General features: G+C 39.5%; 1 protein-coding gene across 3 annotated transcripts in view; it reads left to right on the top strand.

The window, feature by feature from the left end:
* Positions 1-17931, top strand: part of kank1a (KN motif and ankyrin repeat domains 1a) — a 47925-nt gene that overhangs the window by 8393 nt on the left and 21601 nt on the right. For 2 of the 3 annotated variants that reach the window (XM_080038197.1, XM_080038196.1), the window contains exon 2: positions 17283-17415. In XM_080038197.1, coding sequence (XP_079894323.1) covers positions 17379-17415 — 37 coding nt within the window. In that variant the 5' untranslated portion in view covers positions 17283-17378. Of the gene's footprint in view, positions 1-13419; positions 13448-17282; positions 17416-17931 lie in introns of those variants that run through there. The other variant, XM_080038198.1, reaches the window with a different exon arrangement.

Genomic DNA, 17931 nt, shown 5'->3' with positions numbered 1-17931 from the left:
TAACATTAGGCCTTGCTGTCAGCGCGCCACATGGGCACAGTGTTAATATGAGGACCTGGGTATCTCAACATCCCACCGAAAATACTTGTGTGATCTGTAATCAACATAAAGGTTTTGGGGAGGGGGATTTCTTAACATTTGCAGAGCTTGCAGTTAATTTACAAAACATATTTTCTCTACATGCAATTCTTTAGTATTGAATAATCCTTATCATAAATCAAGAGATTGAGGCACCTGTAACCAAAAGTAAGACTATAATGTGTTTCTTAACAAAACTGTGGGCCGTGCTGCGGCTGTACGACAACAGTGAAACCGTAACTTTTTAGGTACCTTTTCCAACTTCTAACAGTGTTCCAGTGATCAAATTTTCCTGTGAGGGGAAATGAGTTATGAGAATATATAAGAAAGTGTCAACTTCTCCGACACATCCGAAGTTACATAGTTAAGCTTTTTAATGCTTCTGATAGCACAGTGAAAGATGTATATAGTGTTTTGGTTGCGTCACTTTAAGTCCTCATCACCGTGCCGACTCTGTGGTGCAGTCCGCTCCACAATGGCGCTGCTGCAAACTCTCAGGTTTCAGTTTCCACAGAGTGAGGGGCAGATCTCCATGGTAACGCCGTCCACAGGTGCCCTGACCCTGACTATCCCATATCCCCCACTCCCCTTTCCTCCTGACAAGTGTGGAGCACAAGGTCGCTTCCTATTGGTCAGATGGTTATCGGGCCAAAATGAATGAAAACAAGAATATTTTCTGTATGGTCTAGTCTTTTTTTTTTTTTTTTTTTTTTTTTTTTTTTACAAAAGCAAAACAGACAGACAAGGAGTAAGCAGACACCATGGGTAAAATTAAATGCTTTGGCTCATGTAGAGAAGAAAATAATATTTATATAAATAATATATAAACACGCAAAGTAAACAAGGGCAGGTTACATTTCATTATCACAGTATTTGGTTCTTCTCTGTCCACGATTGACCTTTTTTAAATGAGTTGTACATTTAGTTTTGATCGTGTATATTTGGCTTTAACTGCAATGTGAAGTGATAACCAAGGATGTGGCTTTGGGCTTGGGTTGTGTATTATGTTTATTGGTGCATAATATAATATAGATCTTGTTGTTCTTTAATGAAGTCATACTCTGTATTGAGAGAAGTAGCTTTTTATTTCCTGGAAAGCATTTTGCTGTCTGCTATCACCAAACTGGTTTGCTGGGCTGCTGAAAGTTGATCTGCTTTTGTTTATTCAAATTAGAGATGGTGTTTGCTCTGTTAATAACTGGGATTAACCTGTGAGCCGTTGGAACACAGGGCAAACATATTATTTGGTAGCTAAGATACTGTAAAACGTGGCACATTTGAACCCTTAAAACAAATAAGACCAAATGAAATAAATACTATAATTGTTAAATAGAGAAATATACATTATATTACCAAAATGGTACCAAAGCCTTCGTACACGGACCTTGCCTTTCTTAGCAGGCTTGGTAACCCCTTTTTTAACTATGAGCAACTGCACCGCTAAAGTAGCTAATAGTGAATAGTTCATTTTTTTTATGCAATATTTTACTTGATTATTTATTTCAGCTCATAATGTCACTGGCAGGTTTTTATCAACAGTGACTAAATGATGTTAATTCCACAAGTCGACCAAACGGCATTATGAGATATCGTTTTTATACTATTAGAACAACAGAAAATGGATGGATGTTGCATTGACAAACACCAACACAGGTTAGTTTCAGCCTAAACCGTCCTAAAAAAAATATGACAAACCCTGCATAGTTAGTTTATTTATTTTTAATATTTTGGACTTGCTGAGTGATGAGGATCAGTTTTCCAATCAGCTTGTATTTGAGGGACATATCAAACCAATAACAGGACATGGCTGTATAATGTTTCCTCCACTACAGATTAAATAAATAGTGTTTGACACAATAGTTTATCTGATGTTCCTTGTTGATACAACCAGCCCTCCCTTCCTCTCTCTCTCTTTCTCATTGAAATGTTTTTGCATATTCAGTGACATCTGCCACCAAACGCTGATTGTTCCTGCCCCTCCACTGTCGCTGAAATAATAGCAGAGCATTGTGTCAACACTGGAGTCAATATTTGCCCGTGGACTGCGCCTTCTGTCTGCTTTGACTATAGACAGTGAGTGATGGTAGAATTCATTATAGAGAGACAATCGGGAGGATCCAAGCAAAGTGTTAGCCTCATAGCCTGCCTCTTAATCAACCTCTGGTCTTGTTTACACGTGCCATTTTTGATGGGTGTCCTTTCTATTGCAGGGAGTTGTTACTTAAGCAAATATATTTTGATTTATGTAAGTTTTCAATCCACAAAATAAATGATCTTACATATTAGCTGATTGTTTAAATGCAGTCAATCTGTCGCCAAGGTGAGACACTGAAGGTGAATAGGGTAAAAGGTTTAACTTACAGATATTTTCATTATACTTTGCCTTTTGGTTACTTACTTTGTTATTTTTTGTATAACAGTTACCGGTTTGAGAAATGTTTGAATAAACATACTGTATATGTAGTTTAGTTGATTTAAGTGATTTATAAGTTAAGATTTTTAAGTTCAGAGTATTGAAAAAAACTGCAATTATCTAAAGGGTTGCTTTATGGTTGCATAGGTCAACTATATACAGACACACACAGCCAGTTTAGTAAAATAAACACCTAAATGTTCATTTTACCTTACTATTTATACAAGACAAGGAGACTTGTAATGGAAGCAAAATAGCCAAAAATCTCAAAATTGACCAGTACTTGAAAAAACAATGTTTCCGCCTTGAAAGAAAATGAAGGAACAAAATGTTGAAAATTTTAAAACATTTAGTTATTAATGTGTGGGAATTTGGCGCTCTCGTTTTTTGACCTCTCCATACAAGCTCGGAATAATTTTTCTTGCTAACACAACATGACTTTATGAGCGATTATTATTATTTTTTTTTAAAGCTGAGTAATTCTGTGTTTTCGCTGTCCTCCTGAATAATTTCCCAAAGGTGACACTGAAAAATTCACAGAATACCATGGGAATAAATCCCCTTTGTTTGCCCGGGAGGATCCCCACTTCCACCAAAACAGAGGGCGGCCATAATGCCTCAGTGTTTCCAGTGGAATGTCACTGCTATTGTCGAGCGGGATAACTCCCACTGTGAGCCCCCCCCCCCCACCCCTGCCCCCTCCCATGTGTAGCACTCTCCTGATGAAGGCATGCTACTGTTTTGGTAGCCTATGACCCTGTGACCGCCAGCAGAGGCCAAAATAATGAAAGGGATGACACGGAAGTCATTAGTTAGTCCCACGGTTAACGCAGCTTCCTCTACTGACTGCTGGGAACCTTCACTTTCACTTAGTCAAACACCACACTCTTTGTAGTGATACTGGAATGACTATTTATTTAGTACAAATATGTAAAGAGTCTAGACAGATTGGTAATCCCTTATGGTATATCTGGGCATGGTACGGCCAAAGTATTCATATTAGCTAAAGTTAGCACGCTTAAAGTCACATCTTTCCCTCACTCGGGTTCAAAATGTTATTGTTGCTCCTGAGTGAAAGTGAATAGTTGTTTAAACCAATGCTGATCCAATATAATCCTAACATTTCTGCTGGTCACTGACTGGCCTGGTGCTTGGTGCTCCAATTACAACACTGGTTTGGGACCGCCATTTCCTCCTGTCTGCCTGTTCTAACGGCTCATATTGTTAGACATGATACAACAGGCTTTTGCTGTTGCCCGTCTTAGCTGACAGTTTGCAGTGCATGCTTTTCTCTTTTTCTTTTTGCCAAAATCTCTCAACTACTGAAGTTGAGCGACCTTCCTTCTTGTGGTTAACTTACAGATTTAATTTTTCCCGCCTAAATGTCGCCAATCCTGTCATTTTGTGGTCAGATAGTTTGTAGATGGCGTCCCAAACAATACCCTCTCATTTCGAATGGCTTTTGCAACGTCAAATAAAGCAACTGCATGTTTTTCCCTTAAGGTTAAAGAGGACCTATGATACTTTTTGACTTTTATGACCTATAAACGTTGTTATAATGATTTATAGTCATGTTTAACCATACTAGCTTATCAAATAATGACGTACATGCATTTAGACGTATTCCCTGCTGACCGTCTGGGGTGGCTGTGCAGAGCACTAAACACTAGGGCAGCCGGTCAAGAAATCACGTTTTCAAATCGGTTCAGAATTTTCCGCACAAAGCCGAGGTGTGGAGCAGACTGCTGTGCTCGCTCAGATGAGAGGAAGAGTGTCCCGAAAATCTACATGGTTTTTTGTGATGTGATTCGTGTCAGGTTGCTCTATAGCAGTTCTTAACAAGAAATGAAGACCAGAAAAGTAGTATAATAGGAGATCTTTTAATGATTAATGTCATTAATTGCAAAAAAAAATTGTAGGACATCTGCTATAAACATCTTAGGAAACCTTGACTTTTCATTTTTTCATTATATAAAGTGGTGGCACATGATGTAGGTCAACTTTTTTGTTTTAATTCCCTTTCTGTTGTCTTTCTTCACCTAGTGCAGTTGGGCCTTTCTCTCTCTCTCGCTCTCTGTCTGAGCCCCAAACACCCATTTGCTGTTTTAACGACTTCCTAAAGCTCTTGAGTTTTACTGTATGAAGACGCATGGCCTCTTTTGTTGTGGTTCTTGGAGAATGGAAACTATCAAAGTGTCTGGAAACACCTCAGAGATTGAGTGTGAGGAGTTTTCCATGTGTTTGTAAAGGTCTTCGTCTTGCTTTTTTTTTGTAAAAATGTTCTAGCAGTAGTAGGGATAATACCGAAGGCTATCGCGTACCAAAAGCTTGAAGACAACATAACCAAAAAGAATAATCTTTTTTTTTTTTTTTCTGTCTTTTGTGCATTTATTGTTCTTTTCTAGTTCCAGTATCACATGTAAGGCCTTTTTGTTTTTACTGTTTTTCAATCCTCTTAATCATGTTATATGTGAATCTTTGTTTCAAAAGAAGACATTCTATCTGCTTTTGAAAGCGTCTTCTTTTAGTTTATCGTCTGTGGGTCATGGTTTGGTGGCTGAATATTTCCTCATTGCTTCACCCCTGTCCTGTGGGAATAAATTACTTTCAAATTTGGGCCTAAAGTGCCATTTGGACCAGCGTTAAGAGCTGTCAAAGAGGGTCTCTGGGCTGCTAACAGGGAGAAGAGAGAGGGGGCCTTTCCCTTTTTGGGATGAGGTTTTGTGCCTCATGGCTGCTGCTGTCACACACTGTATCTTCCCCTTTCTCTGTGGAACAAATCATTTAGTTTCCTCCCTAATGGGATTAGTCCTCACTCCCTACCTCCCTCACTTCCTTCCTCTCTCGTCTTTCTTTCTTTTCTTTCTCGAGTCCATCCTTCAGTCGCTGCCTCTTGAAAAACGCAAGTGCTTCATCTCATTGCAAAGCTTTAGAGATGAGAAAATAGTGATTTAAAGGTAGAGTCAGCGATTTTGGAGAATGCTTGTTGTCAAAATCACTTTGTCAAAATATGTCCTCACAATCCTCTATTTGTCCATACTGTGTGTACACTGAAAAAAGATCTGTTGTTAAAACAAAGCCTAGGCTCTGTAAACGGGCATATTGCCAGCTACGGTGGACCCCCCGTATTCAATTTAACCCCTTTGTTTACATACCAGTTAACCAAGCATATGCCGTGTGTATTTACACTGGATTTATTTTTCAGCGCACACACACAGTACGCACATGTAGCAGATTGGAGGAGATATTCACTGATTTTGAAAAAGTGATTTTGACAACAAGCATTCTCCAGGATCGCTGACTATACATTTTAGGAGCTTCAGCCACCTTACTTGGCCTTTCATTGTTTAGGTGTGTTGCAAAAATGTCCTTTGCGCTGTGATCTCATGGATAAGGTGACTTTATCTGCACTGAATAACACAAAATCCAAATTGCTGCTGTCTGTTTGGTTACTTTATCGTCCCAGTGCAACAGGGATCACGGTTAGCCCCCCGATTAGCATGCTGGATATCCATGATGACAAATGACATTGACGCCAGTTAATCAGGCCTAACCACTGATCTCACCACCATGTTTCTATGATGCTCAGGGGGGGAGAGGGGATCACAAAGGCCAGCCCGCGTCAGGGCCAGCTGGGGACGAGGTGCCCAACAGATGGACCTGAATATATTTTACATTACATTTTAAACGTGCTGTTTTGATCCCCTGAGGTTTAGAGAAAGGGCCATGATAAAGCAACAGTAGGCAGATACAGTGATTACATGATAATGAAAGGATAAGAACCCCCAGTCACAATAGTGCTTTCTCAGTGTTGTAGGACCGTCTACTTCGGCCGGCAATTTTGTTCTCAGGATTTCCATTAATTCAATAGTCACTGAAGAGCGAAAAGAAAGCTCCCTGGGCCTTTTCAAAATGTTTGTTCTTGTTACGTTGTATAGCTTAGGTCGCCTTAGGTTTGGTTTTGCATGCGATTGTCGATAGTCAGCTAGAACTTCCTGTAACTAGTCCAAACCATCCTGAACCATCAAAAAAAAAATTAAGGGAACAAGACAAATTATTTTCGTTCGACTTTTTGGTCCGGGGGAGGTTTCACACATGTAAATTTGAGAACAAACGGGGAAAGTGCGAAAGTCCGGCCCAAACTAGGTTGGTGTTGAAACCTCAGATTTAGAAAATTTCTTAACGGGACTATTAGTTCACACTGTTAAGTCAAAAGACTCAAAGTATTCATGTAACTATCTGCAAACCATTCCTTCTTTTGTGGAGCAGTTTAACCTATCATGGAGGATAGTTAGACTGCTAATGAGCTGTGTTAGGGTCCTCAATTTGGGACTTGTAGCCTCTTCCCTCAGGTCAGTTTTGTCAAGACGGCTTGATATCGGTAAAACAACACAAATTCATGTGTCAAAGTTCACTGATCATTGATAATTAAAATAATTGATTTGACTTAAATGCTTCCATGACCTGAGCTTAAATTGAATTATTGTCATTATTGTGAACAAATCACATGAGAAAAAATAAATCCAAAATAGATCTGTGCTTCTAATAACTGACATCTTGTTGTTAGCCAGCCCTTTACAGCTCACACACTCATACATTTTTTTCAAGACAAGAAAAAAAAACAGGAAGTGATTTTTAGTATTGATTTAATGCTTTAGGTGTTGGGTTAATCTGATGACCTTCTCACATATGCGATAGATCCTCAATCACCAGTCTACAGTTAGTGACAGTTGATAATCAATTAAGAAGACCAACTGCTGTCAGAAGCCAAGCTGTTTCCTTCAGATAAAACGTTCAGTGGAAAAAAAATACATCTTATCGTTTTGATGCTCATGGTGTGGTTGAAAGCCGCTCTTTTGTTCCCAGGACCTGGACCGTGGCACAGCTGGGACTGTGGGCAGAAGCCTGATTCCCTATTCAAACTGATCCCAGATCTGTCATGCGATTGTCAGAGGTTTTAACGGGTCGGTGTCAGTAGAAATAAAGGGGGGAAAATCCTTATAATGATGACGTCGTTCTTATGAACATCCTATTACAAGAGGAATACTTTGTAATTTTTCTATCAAGTAGGGCAAAAAATAATCATTTTATGTTTATTTTATTATGTACATCATTGAGTCCTATTTCTTAAAATTCAACAATTTAAAAAAATTCATTATTTGTTTGGGATACTATTTATGATAACAGCCACCATCACTCCACCTCTCCACCCCAAGCAGTAATCCAACGCAGTGTGAACCATGATGAACCATTAGCACTCTTAATTGGTTCACAGGCTCAAGTGTCGGTGGACAAAACAAAAGGCTAATAATGACAGACAAGGTTTGTCTGGCTCCACAAACATTCCTGACATGGTTTTGTGTTCGACTGGCATCAGATGCCATTGGATCAATATAACAGAAAATACTTTAAGAGCAGAAATCAGTTGTTAATTCCCTTTTTGTTTTATGAATGGGCCTGTCATTTTCTTTTTTGTTTTGGGGATTTTATTTATTCTGAACAAGAAATAAAAATATTGAAAATTATAAAATTATAGACACTTGCTTTACATGTTCGAAAAGGAGTTCATCCATAATGAATAATAAATGGCTTCCTTATTGATTTAAATAGAATGTGTTTGTAAACTAAACAAACTTTCCAGGTAGTTTTCTAACTTCAAGCAGTGTTCCATTTTCCCTGTGAGGGAAGCTTGTTTATTAAGTTATGAGAATACACCTTAGAAAAAGTTCACTTCTCTGACACACCCACAGTTATATAGTATTAGTGCACCTTCTAAATCTACACTTAAACTAAAATCGAGTTTGTCAGCGTTGAAGCCTGAGTCCAGTGTTCCCTTCTTCATGCTGTCATCACTTTAATTAGCTTGTTGTTCATTGTGTGTCTGCTGTCAGAGGAGAAGGGATCTGATTGGCCCGACCCGCTAAAGGTCAGCAGAGTGGGCTCAGTGGGCACAAAAGCAAACATTGGAGCACTTAAGACGGGGAATTTTTTTTCTCCCACACAATGTGAATGCCTCTTTAGAGCGCTGACGACAGCAGTGAAAGCTCTGGGAGTGACCTCGGCCTCCGCAGACTTCATATGGACCTGCTGCTGATGTTTTGGAGTCTTTGTTAAGTGGTTATAATAAGAGGTGTAGTGGCAACATTGTCTTTTTTTTTTCTATTTTCTTTTTCAAGTTTTTGTTATTGTCATTAGTCAATCAACTTAAATGACTGCAAAACAACAGTATTTATCGGTGAAGATGAAGACTGGAAACATGGGAGAGATTCAGTGGTGGGAAGTGCTGCTTGTACACAAGTATAATTCTGAGTGTTGGTATAATGTGAATGTTATGAGTAATAACCTATTGTTTATTTAACCATTAGGCTATGGACAAACACCATAGTCATTTAGTTTTTAACCCTTGTTTCATAACTCCTAATAGTAAACGTTGCCTCTTAGTTTAATGTGGATTGATAGCGTAGGGCTCTTGACACCTAGAGCTGTACTCATAAAGAAGTTGGATTTGGTGTGGTTCTTGTGGTGGATCGTGTCCACACTGTACAGGATGTTTTCCTTCCATGCTCCTAGTTACACTGTCATGTGCAGGAACTGGCTGCGGTTTCTTTTATTAAATTCCTTTGGTCCTCATGTCGTGCATGTTGTGGAGTTTACATCTGTTTTTGAGACGCATGCAAGTCTCGTCTGCTTCACAGATTTGAAGTGAAAGAACCTGCAATTAGTGCTGCTGGGTCATATGGTGGAAGTTAATGTCAATATTATGTTGTTTGGTCATAGTACATTTTAGTGTTGTGATGCTCTACATTACCTGAGAGGTGTACTACTAATTATGATTCTTAATGCTGAAACATATACTTTTTTTTACACATCTGCAACAGGCATTTTATTTAAAGTTAGACTAGCCACTGAGTGTTTCTATAATTCTGACCTTTTGCATAAAAGATGCATTTTTGATCCAAGTATCACTGTTCAGTTTGTATTTATAAATGTGGTCCGGACCAAAAGACTTACAATTTTTCCAAAATATTCAGAGGCAAGCAACACGACCAACTGGAGGGAATTTTTTTTGTGTGTGGTTTGGATGGTGCCCCATTTAGGAGCCCTCACTCACTCACTCACTCACACACACACTCTCTCTGCATAAGGCAGTGGGAGGCTGGGTAGTGTTCACCAGTCCATAGCTCCCCTTCTCCGCCTAACTGACTCCACTCAAGAGCTAAACAAATAGGTGGCTCCAGCCTGCCCTTGGTCAAGTGCAGCCCGGACAGAGGAGGGCGAGTGGGGGAGGAGAAAGGGAAGATAAAGAAAGAGAGGGAGAGAGAGAGAGGAATCTTCAAAGTGTTCTGAACCAGACTGAACAAGTAACTGAAGAAGAGGTGGATGATAGAAGGAGGCCGAACAGATAATATGACGGTTTAATCCCCTGAGGATGTTTTTTTTGGATAGCAGTCTTGGTCAGAGACGATGCTAAAATTACACTTTGTTTGGTCTCTTCTCTTTAAGCTTCCAGGCTCTTTGAAGGGAAATAATACAGGAGATATGCTGTAGAACGTGGAAGAGACGAAAGGTCTAGACAATTTGGACATAAGATGAAAGTAATTCTCATCGACCGAAAACTAATTAACTATTTGAAAAATGCTTTGTATTGACAATCATGCCCAAACAGCTTTTCAAATATGTTGATTATTTCTTTGACCTGCTGTCCCAATCTGGACCCAGACTTTGAGACAAGTTGGAGCATTTTACAATTTATTCTATTCTATTAGGAGAGTAAAGCTTCTGAATATGCAATGAAAAAAAAATCTACATAACATTTTTTTTTACCACTTTTCAACCAATGCAGTTTGACATTTTTTACTTCAAGGCCACATGCTCTCTGGTTCCTATACCCATCTTTTCCCCTAGGGAGCGCTGTTGTCAACAGAAGGAATCACTGGGGTTGTAGGCAGAGTTGTGTGTCCTGACCAGAGTGGGTTAAGTCTTAATTCAGTGCTCAGGGCAGTTATATCAGGCTGCAGTCAGGTGAACAGGCGATTAATGATGAACCCCACGGTCCCTGGGACAAAGGCTAAGGTTCTCCGGGTATTTTTGTACTTGTGTATTTGAAGAACAGAGTTAGAAAGTTGAAAGCAATCCGTGGATGCCTGAGGTTTTAGAATTACCCCAATAAAAAAAGCCTTTCTTAAACGAAAACCTGTAGTCAATGATACATTTTAGGGATGTTTTGGGAGAAGTAAATCACTGTGGAATCCAACAGTGGTTATTATTGGTACAGAATAAATTGCAGCTGTTTTTGTTCTTCTCAAACAAATGATGTGTTATTACCTCAAACAAGCCAAATGCCACATCTAATGATTGAACCAATAAAAGATGGAGGAATTTTGCAAAAGTTTTAAGTCGTAGCATGTAAAGTGAAATTTTGGTCGACAATTTTGCTTCAGGCAAAAACAAAACAAAAAAACGTTAAAAATGTCAGAGCAGTAAATCGTAGGTGGAGCTCCAGCCTTTTATCAAACCGACTGTCATCCTCCAATAATAAATCATATCTCAGGGTAATCATAACAACCATTTTCAAAGAACTTGTGCAAAGCTTCTCTGGAATTTTAGCAATACGGGATACCTATGATGTTGTTTTTTAATAATTTGTACTGTCCCCTTTTCGAAGTTCAAGTTGTTCACACTTTGTTGAACATGAAGGAAAATGGAGGGAGGGGGGCGGGGGGGGGGGGGGGGTCATCCTGTTAATCGTGCAGATTTTGTGTTTTGTTTTTTTTCACCAAAAATTCCTGAGAGCCGGACAGTGAGCCTTTGGAGAACAGCTGTCGAGATAAATGCCCGAACCAGATAAAGTGCATTCCTCAAATAGATGCACAGAAATTAAAGGCAACTTTCTAGAAATGTGCTCTGCTCTCCTGGGTTCACAAAGCAAGAGGCTAACGGCAATGTCCACTGTATGTTTGTTTATGTTTGTATAATAGCATTTATAGCATTTTTGTAATTCCCAGCACCCAACTTTATCTACAGACTTCAATGACCATCAGTGGCACAACTTAAAATGGGTACAATTTGTTGCAAACAAAATAGAAATTGCGACTTAGTGAATGTGAATATTATGCAGCCTTGTTTCAGCAAAGATGGTGGCCATGGTAAACATCATTTGTTACTGTTTTCGTTGTGAGAATGTTAGCATGGTGACGCTAGCATCTATAGAGCTACTTCCATTGCTGTAGAGTCATAATCTTGTAGTGTTTTGTCTTTAAATTAAATTCAAATTTTTATTAGTTGCATCAACATTGGTTATGGTTTTGTTTTGCTTCCTCATCTCCTTGATGAAAGGGAAGTCTTAAGTTATAGGTTCTTGGATGTAGCTGGACGTGTTTTCTTTCTTCATCTTTGACGTTTTTTAGAAATAGGCGTACAAGAAAAATCCCTTCTCATTCCTGTAGTCCCCCCTCTCCTTACTGGGATAATTGAGAGGCTTTCAGACGGGCTCTTTAGGGGTTTGAACTCAGCAGGACTCACATGGGACATCAAAGTAGAAACACACCGCCGTACAACACCAGCTGGGGGTCAACGCTGCCAAACGGTGGCTCAAGCCGTGGCCTCCTCACCCACCCGGCCCCCAGTCTCTCTCTCTCTCTCTCTCTCTCTCCCTCCCTCCAAGTAGTCGCTGCAGCAGCTTCTCCTCAAAGCTTCAAAGGCATTTTCCTAATGAGGGCCAGATGACTAGCTGAGACGACAAGTAGCCACCGCTTGCTGCTGCAATTATCACCACACACACTCATGTCCCCCACACATGTACACATTAGCACTTGTCTGTTCCTGTAGCTCGGAAAACTACTGTATTATGCAGTGAAGCAGATTCTTCTTCAAGATAATTTTTGGGGAATTTTTGCTTTTACTAGACAGTTTTGGAGAGACTGAGATGAAATGGGGTAGAGAGGGGAACGACCCGAGCCGGTTTTGAACCCGGGTCTGCGAGTGGCCCGGTGAAGCAGATTCTGTTGTTTCTTTTTCTATCCATACAGAGCCTGTGTGTACGATCATAAGATTTGTCGATTATCCACAGAAAGATAAAATTCCGCTGCACACAGTTAACTCCGTGATGCTCGGAATAATAATATCCCTGTTTCTCCGGAGGCTTTTTCCTTCCATTTAAAGCTGTACCCTCAGCTTTTATTAGGGGAAAAACAAGCCTGTTGAATATTCAACGCAGCGGGTTTGCAACCTTTACAGCCCGCTATTAACTTTTGGTGCTGTTTACTGTTGACACAAGTTTACTGTTTTTCCTTTTTTTTCACTGTGGAAAATGTGAACTGTCGCACCACCACATCCTAGTCAATGACAAAAGTGCTCTTTTCTAAAGTTGGTCACTTTTGTGTTGAAAACAATCGGGTCTAGACTCACTGCGTTTACAGTAGACCTGTATGCTGTAATAGTGGAACCATTTATAGAAGTGCACCTTTTCTTTGCAGTATCTTACAATTTGAATGGCTTTCACTTATAGCGTAGTATTGTCACAATGTGGCATTAACTTTACCTTTTCTACAAGATCTGAATATGTATAGCACAATGTATGAGTGTTTGGTTACATGTTAGTTTGCATCTGTTGGTTTTTTTTCTTGCCTTTACAGTCTCTCGTTTCACAATAAACCCTCAAGGCGTTTTTCTCTCTCTATTGAATAGCCACATGCACCTTGCTGTGAGTGAGTGAGTAACCTGAGTGTTAACCAGAGGAGAGACGCACCTGCAGCTGTGTGTCTCGTCGCAGCACGCTAACCGCTTCCCATGCGTGTGGCATATTTATGTAACCAGGAGGAGTAGGAACAAAACAAGTTGGGCTGGTTTGACATTGCGCTTTTTTATTTTCATTTTAATTGTTTTGTGCTTGTAAGGCCATACTTGGATTCAGATCAGGCTACTTATACATCTGGGTGTTCTATTCAGTGAATCATGGTGAGTTCTCTATATTGTTTTGGTTCAAACGTAATGGAAAAGTACATTTGTAAGGATCTGGGTTTGTCTTAAGACGTCTCAGGAACGATTGATAGTTTAGTTTACCCTGTGAATGCATTGAAACAGACTTCTTTCTAAGATGAATGACGCCTCTATTCATCTCAGTAGAAAACCATTATGATGAATACAGAACATCAACAGTGGGAGTGGAATAACATTCCTGTCCCCAGTATTTCAACACTCCACATAGTAATACAGTCTTGGGATTTTGTGTTGATTTTAAATGACTAAGAATGAAACGATTAATTTGATTTTCAAAATTGTTACCCATTGACAAATAGTTTGAGCTCTTATTCTTTATGCTCACTGTATGCCATTGGTTAGTAATATGATCTGTCACCGGATATCAAAATATGTCGTGAGATGTTTACTATAACACAAGAACACAACGTTTTTTTTCAATATTTGTATTACTCCTCCTACCCAAAAGATCTCCCGATACACATGATTGAGGAGTCTTTTATTTTGAAACATCCATTCTCGTTTTGGTCAAGATTGTTTTATTGTGTGTTTTCTTTCTTGTCCTGACCTCCAGCTGCTTTAGTGTTAATACGTTAGTTAATATGTAACTGTCCATGAAAGAGTCTTTCCACCCCGCTCATGTTGTCTGCCTCATTAGCTGGTTTTTCAGCCCAGAGTTGAAGGTCAGTGATTGGGCTAAGGAGAGGTGTGTGTGTGTGTGTGTGTTCACCTGGAGGCCCATTGGAGGGGGGTCCCTTCTACCCAAACAGCCTAAGGTCCAGTTTCCTCTTATAGGACACAGATCGTTTGGCTGTCATCTGAGGAAGTTGTCTAATCTTAGCCGTGAAACTTACCCCCTCTCTCTCGCTCAAAGGGGCTTGTGGGTAAACGCTCATGGTCGGGGCGTAGGGGCTTGTACACTCAGTCGCGTTTGCCTACCTGCGTGGAAGTTAGAATGAGAGATACAGGTAAGCTGCCAATAGCATGAGCATGTTACAATAGCAGATTACTCTGTCGTGGGATTTTTTTGATGATGGTTAACGTGTAACAACCAATCAAATATGTGACCAAGTAGCTGCTGCTGCGTGTCTGCTGTAGGTGTGACTTTATGAATCAGACACAATTAGGCTGCACCTCGTATTCAAAGTCAACCTCATGTGATCCCAAAGGACTCAAAATTTAAAAACTTAAAAAAAGGTTTTGAGACTGGATTCAATTGCTCAAACATCTACTGGATACAAAGAAAAGTTAATACATTTAACATGATTAATGTCAATTTATGTTTTAAAATTTAAAGTATAAACTCATGCATTTAAAAAAAAAAGTGTATCTTCAAAGTGAGACCACCCAGTTCCACAGTTATTATGCAACAGGCTGCTGAAGGCTCAAGTCGTTCTGAGGGTATTTATAGAAATACTAAAAGAAAAAGTCAACAGAGTTGTAAATTAAGAGTAGGAATGTGAGCTATTCAATGTGTTTATTATTGACTTAATGACATGTTGTTGTGAGGCAGAAAGAAAGGGAAAAGCGCAGACTAGACCTTTCAAAATCTAAGTTTTTAAGTGATGTTTTGGGTAGATATATTTGGCTATTGTGACTACATGGCTGAATCTTTTTTCCAATTTCTTTGCTGCGCGTGATATCTGAAGCATTCCCGTTCCTTCCCTCAGGTCTGTGTTCTGGCCGCTCATGGAACCGGACGTTTGGGAGATGTTTGGTCAGTCCAACGTTCACAATGTTATTCTGCATGAAGTTGAGAAGAAGAGCTTGATGTTGGGGTTTGAGTTTTGCTTCGTGCACGTGAACACAGGGGACCCGCATGACATTTATTCACTTGTTTTGTTGAACCAGGATTATGTTTAGTCTGTTTTATCATCTCAAACACATTTTCTCTGCGCTTTGTAGGTCCACACACACATTTATCTTTTATAGAAGCATTATTGTTGCATCATTGTTTATTGGTAGTCTCTGCACACTTATTATGTATTGTGATCGGTTTCCTTGTCTATGCTGTAGTGACGGCTGTGTCGGACACATATTGGCAATCTTGAGTTTGCCATGGGCATCACAATTCCATTGAACTAACCACATGCATTTTTTTAAGTGTTTTAGCACATATTAGTTCAGATCTCCTGGTTCACTTTTGTATTTTGAAAGTTCATCTCTAGATGTCTTCGGCTTGTTGAAGATATTTTTGTGTTTGTGTCACACTGTTTGTCTTCACCTTCAGCTGCTAGAGGGCTGAAAGGAAATGCAAAAAGCAAAGTCCAGTCTACAGAAATGCTGCTGTTATACCAGAATGGATATTGTAATAATTGACTTCTACTTAACTTTCTCCAGCTTGTTTTTTTAATGTAAGGGAGAGCAGCTCCTGAGGGTCTATTTGTGTGTTGGAAGAGTCCAGTGTGTCCCGGTTCTCTCTCCTCTCCATCACATCTATAATGGGTCCTCTGGATGACCATCAGTTTGGATTTAGACACAGCGGCCTGATGACTTTGCTGCGCTGCTGTATTTGGGTTGCACACACCACACACTGTAAACAAGGAGTTGCATTTGCTGCAGATGAGTTGCAGATCGCCCTGCAACGTTTACTCCAGACCAGAGTGACTTCTCAGACTCATGAGGTCCAGTATGGGTCCTGTAGGTTTGCACTACATGCGTGGGTTTGGCATTTTTAAGCAGGTGGAGATGTTGCAACAGCATTTAGATAATTTTTATTTTCTATTTTAAAATCAAGCTTATTTCAAATTAGATATACAGGTTTTGTCCATCAACTTGATGGAGTTTGGTGATTTATCACCTTTAAAATAAATAAAACTTGATGACCCATAAACAGCCATTATAATCTGTTTATTTTATTTATGGTCAGTGGGTACATTGAATTCTTGGTACGTTACAACACTACATGTAAATGAGGTGCTAATTTTGCTGGAAGAAATAGTTTTAAACTAAACTGGAGGATGGCTTCTTGAGCATGTTTCCATTATACTGACCTCTGGTAAATAAAACATAAGTAGAAACATTGAACCCTGTTTATGTCATCTTAAGGGTCCTCTTAAAGACCACTAGGGGGCTTGTGTCCCACTTGGTGAGCCAGTGATCGCCTTCTTGATGGTAGATTGAGTGTGAGGTCATAGAGAGTATATTAAGAGTGGAGGGTTGATTCAACCTTGTCTGCATCTTCACTCCTCCAGATGCTTCTTAACAAAGCAGGCCTCTCTGTGGCCCGTGAAGGCCACTTTTGGCTACTTTTTAATTATTTATTTTTTGATTGCATAAAGAATAGCTCTTTTGTCCCTGCTCATAATGTTTCCATTGACGCTGATGACCGGGCCAGTGCACACAGGGACCCTCTATGTTCATGAATGTCAGACGCAAACACACCTGTGGAAAAAAAGCAGGAGTCGCCCACTAAAAAAGGCATTTTGTGGAGTGGAACATAAAATAAATGAACTCGTAAAGAATTGGCAAAGTTCTTTTTTTTCTCTTTTTATACTATTAATATTAATTTGTTAGCTGTTCTTCCAGTGACCTTACCGTGATGTAATATGTCTGCTGTCGACGTTCAGAGGAACAATCTGACTGTTTTATGTTTTAATCTTTGATTGACTGGATTATTTGTAAAAACATTTTCTGTTTTATATTGCGCTGGTTGATATATATTTGCGTTTCATGTTGGGATGATAATAAGCGACATATTCACAGAGCATTTGCCGAGCCCCCCCCCCCCCCCCCCCCCGTCTGCATGTGGACTCCATTGCATTTCACCTGTAGACGTGTGAGTTAACGTGTCCTCTGTTGTGTTTTGTCTCAGTTTGCAGGTTGCATGGTAATCTGGACTTGATGCATGGCAGTTGCATGACCGCAGTAGGTCTTGTTGTGGGACTGAGAACACACAGCTGCAGCAGCCATGGCGCAAACCATGCACGTGAATGGCAATGGCCCAGGTAACCAACGCTTTTTTGTTAAATTTGTTTTAATCATGACAGGTTGCCTTTTTCTTTTAAAGGTGCAGTATGCAGTTTCATTTGTTTACATTGGCAGAGGCTACAGTTTGTTTACAAGACACATACAGTATTTACTCTACATGTATTTCTTAGTATTGAATAATTACATCATCATAAATCACATTCATTTTGAGACAACTGGAACCAAACGTAAGACTAAATTATGCTTGTAAACCAACTGTTGCTTTCAAACTTCAAAAAGTTCCAGGGATCCAATGTTCCTGTGAGGAAAGTTTGTTTATTCAGTTATGAGATTGAAAATATATATTAATTTAAAATAGTGCACCTTTTTGATTGTGCATGAATTGGAACATGTCTTATTTCTTTCTTTCTTGTGAAATCAGTATTTTGTCTCTACCAAGTTTAATTTTGCTTCCATTGCACTGTTGGTTAATAATAATTTCTACATGTCAAATGATCTCATGAACAATATGTGCTCATCGTTTGCTGAAATAG

Source organism: Ammodytes marinus, assembly GCF_949987685.1.
Source record: "Ammodytes marinus genome assembly, chromosome: 2".
NCBI lineage: Eukaryota > Metazoa > Chordata > Actinopteri > Uranoscopiformes > Ammodytidae > Ammodytes > Ammodytes marinus.
Note: the sequence above shows the minus strand (reverse complement) of the source record. Positions and strands in the feature narration are given on the sequence as shown.